Genomic DNA, 748 nt, shown 5'->3' with positions numbered 1-748 from the left:
TCCGGACCTGCCTCCGCGGGCGCCCCTGGTCCCCTGGCTGAGCCCTCTGTGCAGCTCCGTGCAGGCCTGCGGCCTCAGCTCCGGGGTCTCCCTGAGGGCTGTGCACCCTCCTCTCCGAAAGGCCTGGGATGTCTGATTAGGTGTCTTTTCCCCGGTCAGCAGGGACCCCTGGCCACTATCCTCAGGGAGGTCCCGTCAGGAAACCCAGAGGGCCCACTCTGATGCTCCGGGGTGTGTGCGTGCACAGGTGTATGTGTGTACACACACTCACATATATGTACGTACACACATGCATGTTTGTACATTCACACACTCACATGCATGTACACATATGTATGTTTGGACAACCACACACATGTGCACACACTCACACACATGTATGTTTGTGCATCCACACACGTGTGTGCACATATATGTGTACACGTGTGCAGGTGTGTGTGCATGCACGAGAGAGAGTTGGGCCAGCTCTGGGGGCATGGCCTGCGGGAGGCGGTGAGGGCGGAGGGGCCCTGCCAAGCCTGGGAGCCCTGGGCCTGGCTCGTCCCCAGGAGACAAGGAGATCTCGGTGGTGAGCACGGACTACGAGACCTACGCCATCCTGGACGTCCAGCTCCACCGCGGAGCGGCCAGCATCAGGGTCCTGAAGCTCTATAGTAAGCCCGCTGGACAGACGGGGCGGGGGGGTCTGCTGCTTCCTGGGGACCCAGCGCTGACCGGGCCGAGGGTGCCGGGAGCTGGATGGGGCGGG

The 748-nt window shown here is 62.2% G+C and overlaps 1 protein-coding gene across 1 annotated transcript in view; it reads left to right on the top strand.

Moving 5' to 3' along the window:
- LCN8 (lipocalin 8) overlaps window positions 1-748 on the top strand; it is an 8,453-nt gene that overhangs the window by 6,088 nt on the left and 1,617 nt on the right. Inside the window, exon 7 of the mRNA XM_014529666.1 lies at window positions 549-653. Coding sequence (XP_014385152.1) covers window positions 549-653 — 105 coding nt within the window. The remainder of the gene's footprint in view (window positions 1-548; window positions 654-748) is intronic.

Source organism: Myotis brandtii, unplaced genomic scaffold, assembly GCF_000412655.1.
Source record: "Myotis brandtii unplaced genomic scaffold, ASM41265v1 scaffold691, whole genome shotgun sequence".
Lineage (NCBI taxonomy): Eukaryota > Metazoa > Chordata > Mammalia > Chiroptera > Vespertilionidae > Myotis > Myotis brandtii.
The sequence above is the reverse complement of the archived record's forward strand: the minus strand, read 5'-3'. Positions and strand labels throughout refer to the sequence as shown.